At 32.4% G+C, this 4,157-nt stretch overlaps 1 protein-coding gene across 1 annotated transcript in view; it reads left to right on the plus strand.

The window, feature by feature from the left end:
* Hsepi (D-glucuronyl C5-epimerase) overlaps positions 1-4,157 on the plus strand; it is a gene marked incomplete at its 3' end in the record, with an annotated part of 15,892 nt that overhangs the window by 5,713 nt on the left and 6,022 nt on the right. The window contains 3 exon segments of the mRNA XM_067047402.1: positions 2,431-2,631; positions 2,713-2,885; positions 3,323-3,460. Of these exon segments, the coding sequence (XP_066903503.1) occupies positions 2,431-2,631; positions 2,713-2,885; positions 3,323-3,460 (512 nt within the window).

Consider the following 4,157-nt stretch of genomic DNA (forward strand, 5'->3'; position numbering starts at 1 on the left):
ATTTTGAGTGCATTGAAAATTAAAACTTTTACTAGCTGTTACATTTTTATAGTGGAAATAAAAATAGACAATAGAGGAGGGGTACTTGCTGTTACCATGTTTTTCATCCAAGTATGAGTTTCTGTTACCTTGTTAGTGTCTGTTATATCATGTTGACATACTATTTCATATACCACATCTGATATTTAGTGTGATTTGAAGTTTTTTTTACCATGTGAACGTGTCAGTAACTGTACAGTACTGTCAACAATCATGCAAGACATAGTTCGACATATTAGATACTGTCATGACAGAACTGAGGGGTGTAAAACAAGGTAACTGTTGCACATACTATGTTCACCATAGCACAAATTTATACTCTGCTGAATATAACGAAACATTTGTTAGTTGATCCCAAATAGTAAATTTTGTATATGATAATCTTTTACCAAGTCCAGTTACCACATACTTGACTCATAGTTGAAGAAATAGAAGTAAGAAATCTACTTTTTTCAAGTAGGTTAAATGACGAAGAGGCTGTACAATTTGTTAAGTCCAGTCTAGTAGGTAACATGTTTCACATTAAAACAGTTCAAGAAGTACAGACATATTTTCTTATCTTTTTTTAGGAGTAACTTGGATCTGACTTATTTGCAGTCATACACAAAACCATTTTTCAGTTCGGGTTCTCAGTATTGCATAAGTCCTGTCAGAACTGTTATTAAAAGTAAACATATTGAATTTAATTTTGTTATCATTAGGGAACAGGCTGTTTCGAGCAGCCATCTTTGTCAGTTAATATGTTTTACCTCGAACGTTAAAGTTTGCTCTAAATTAATCAAAAATACATATGCAACAGAACTTTACTCTCATAACATTTAATCACCACATAAATTGGTCAGTACCTAACATTGAAGTAGAGATTCTTTCCCCTTCTCGGCTGTTAGGTTGGGAATATTGACTGGCTTGATCTATGGGGAAAAAGTGTGTATCACTTTCAAAAATAAGGTGTACTCTATATTTACTCGAAAAACTTGATGTAGATCAAGTGCTAAATAAAAGGATGATAAATCTTTTTTTTTGTAACTGGGGTTTTAACAGTCTTATGTAAACTAGAGTAAATAACCCATTTGAGATCGATTGTACACATTGTGCATTTGATTTCCGAGGCTACAAGACCAGTTGCACATCGTATATGCAATAAGAATAATGAACATTTATCAGTAATTCTGAGGAAATTAGTTGTAGAGATAAGAATTTATTCAAATTAATAGTATCTACAAAGTTTAGAAAAACAAATTTTAGCATTAGGTTTGTTGCGTAAAAAAAAGTGGTAATCGATTTTAATTATGTGTTTTTATTTTACCGTACATTGCACACATGGTATTCAATCCGCTCTTCATTACAAAAATTTTCTTTGGAGGTAACTGCAAACACTTATATGAATTCACTAATATATTGGGTGATTTCTAAAGTAAACAATTTTTTTATTTTTTTAAAATTAAATATGAACAATATAAAGAGACAAAAATTTGATTCCTGAGGATCATGTTTGAAAAAAATCACCATCTCGATTGGGATAATCAGTGTTCTTTAGTTGTATTAGCATAGAATCTTCTGGATTGGCTTATCCTTATTATGTTATTATCCTTATTATTATGCATGTTTGTTTATCAAACACAAAAATTAGATAACTTGTAATCATTATATTTTTGTCAACAGGTTTATGGAAAACTTGCAAAATACGATGACACTGAAAGATTTGAATGGTCTCATTCTTATTCTAAAGTTTACTATCCTAAAGGAAAGTATGATCCAAAAGGAGTTTTCCTTTACTTTGAAAACTACAATGTTGAACTTCGTGAAAGAGTGAAATGTATCAGTGGTACAGAAGGTAATGTATTATTTATTTGTTAGGGTGTAAAGTAATCTTAAGAACATTTTATATTTCATAAGTTTTGGAAGATCGCTGATTGACCATGGCCAATATATAAAAGGAAGATGATCCGGGTGCAATCAGAATAACTCAAATAGTAAAAAAAAACTATTTATGAGGGTGGTCTGAAAAGTTTCCGACCGAACAAAAATAGTCATTTTTTTCTGAAATTTTTTATTTTATTTTTCAACATAGTCTTCTTGTAACACACTTTCCCAGCGATGCTCTCATCTTCTAATGCGACTATATCCATCTTCTACACAGATCACATGTCATATATCGTAATACCTCCCTCCACTCCCAATTGTAATTCTGCTTACATTAGCGAAACAAAGCTGTCTTTTTAGAGGTTTTTTTCACTCAAAATTTTAATTAATTAATATAATTTATTTCTATCTTTTTTATGTGTTACTTTGGCACTGACCGATAGATGTCATCTGTTCAGACCATATCGGATGTAATTTTCTAAATGAATAAAACAAGAAAAAATTATTTAAAATACTATTCTATTTTAGGTGTTCCAATTTCCACTCAATGGGAAGTGCAGGGTTACTACTATCCAACTCAAATCGCACAGTTCGGGCTGTCTCATTATTCTAAAAACTTGACCGAACCAGATCCGCATTTCAAAATCATTGAAGATGGCTCCATACACTCTTCAAATTGGTCTGGAAAAGTGGTTCGTGAAAATGGTGTCGTAGAATATAGTAGTCAAGGTATGTTGGAATTGTTATTTCTAGAGGATTAATTTTTTTATAATGAGTTCCGAGACTAATTTTGTTCTTTATTGTTCACAGCTGGAGGAATCATTACACTAAATCTCGAACATGTCCTCGATTTCATCATGAGTGTTGACTTGCAGCTTAGTTATAAAGACAATTCTAGTCTAGTTGTAGTTCTTCAGAATCGAGAAAAATTTGAAACTTGGATTCTACACTATTCTTGTCAAGCGCCGATAATATTTTCACAGGTAAATTAATTTTTTTTTTTAAATATTGATATCATTTGAAGATTAACTTCTACATTTATTGTTTACCATACTGTAGCAGAGGATTAACAACTGATATATAACTGTTTAATGGGGTGGCTCAGTGGTAAGGCACTGTGCTACTAACTCAAAGGACTCTGGTTCAAATCCAGCAGTGGCACATAATTATTTTCTGTTCCACTGTAGCTGTTAGTGAATCCGTTGAGTTTGGGAGTCCTCTGGGGTCTATGAAGTCTCATGAAGTGAGTGTCCTTAATTTGATAAAAATCTGGCAGCGAGTGTGTTTCTGATAAAAGCACCTCCTTGCACAACCATTGGTCTAGGAAGAGTACTTCCTTACGAAGTACTGCACCCCTGACCCTTCGTAGGTTTTAGTGGTAAAGTTTTAATTTTTTTAAATGTAATTGTTTAATTTTCAGGATGCTGAAGTTTATTACAAAATAAACTGTGAAGACGGCCAATGGACACACCTTACGAGGGATCTTCTCGTTGACCTTCAGAAAGGATTATCTATTCAAAATAAACCCAAAAAAAAGTTTTCCAGATCTAAATATAAGGTTTGTAGTATGTTTGTATGTTTATACTTTCAGTGCAATGTTGTGTTTTAGAAGAATTGTAATACAACACATCAATATTAACAAATATAAACAATGCATCTATGTTACCACAGCCCTTGCACTGCTGTTTCCATTCTTTTTACACAACCGTGTACTTCCATTACCCGTACTAATGCGTGGTAAGGTCTGTCTCAATGCTGCCTTCTGAAGATTCATCTCGTTCTGATAGTTAATTGTGTTTTCTCTCACCCTTCAGCGGCTAACTTGAAATGAAAAATAGTTTATTATTCTGGCACTAGGTCATAGCACTGTGGCCATACTTAATTATTACTTATATTAAAGTTATATACAAATAATGTCATATACAGAGAAGAAAAAAAAACTAACTGACTAAATACATAAAAAAAAAAAAATTATAAGTTTATTTTTTATTTATTTTAACCACACATTGTTTGGATTTTTAAATTTATGTTTAATTTATTATGTAAATCATGAACAGTTAAGAAAGTTTGTTGTGGTGCATGTATAATATAAATACATTACCGCGGCTCGGCACATATAACAACATTGCAAGCCGCTATGGAATTAGTGCCTGTATACGAACTGATAAGGCAGTCCGCAGTCAGGAGTCTTTACTGTGGCATGCTTGGACCCATTTGGTGTTTTTTTGCTCAGCGACTTTCTAACTCAGCCTACT

This window comes from Halyomorpha halys, unplaced genomic scaffold (genome assembly GCF_000696795.3).
Source record: "Halyomorpha halys isolate HHAL.00 unplaced genomic scaffold, Hhal_1.1 Scaffold278.1, whole genome shotgun sequence".
Classification (NCBI taxonomy): Eukaryota; Metazoa; Arthropoda; class Insecta; order Hemiptera; family Pentatomidae; genus Halyomorpha; species Halyomorpha halys.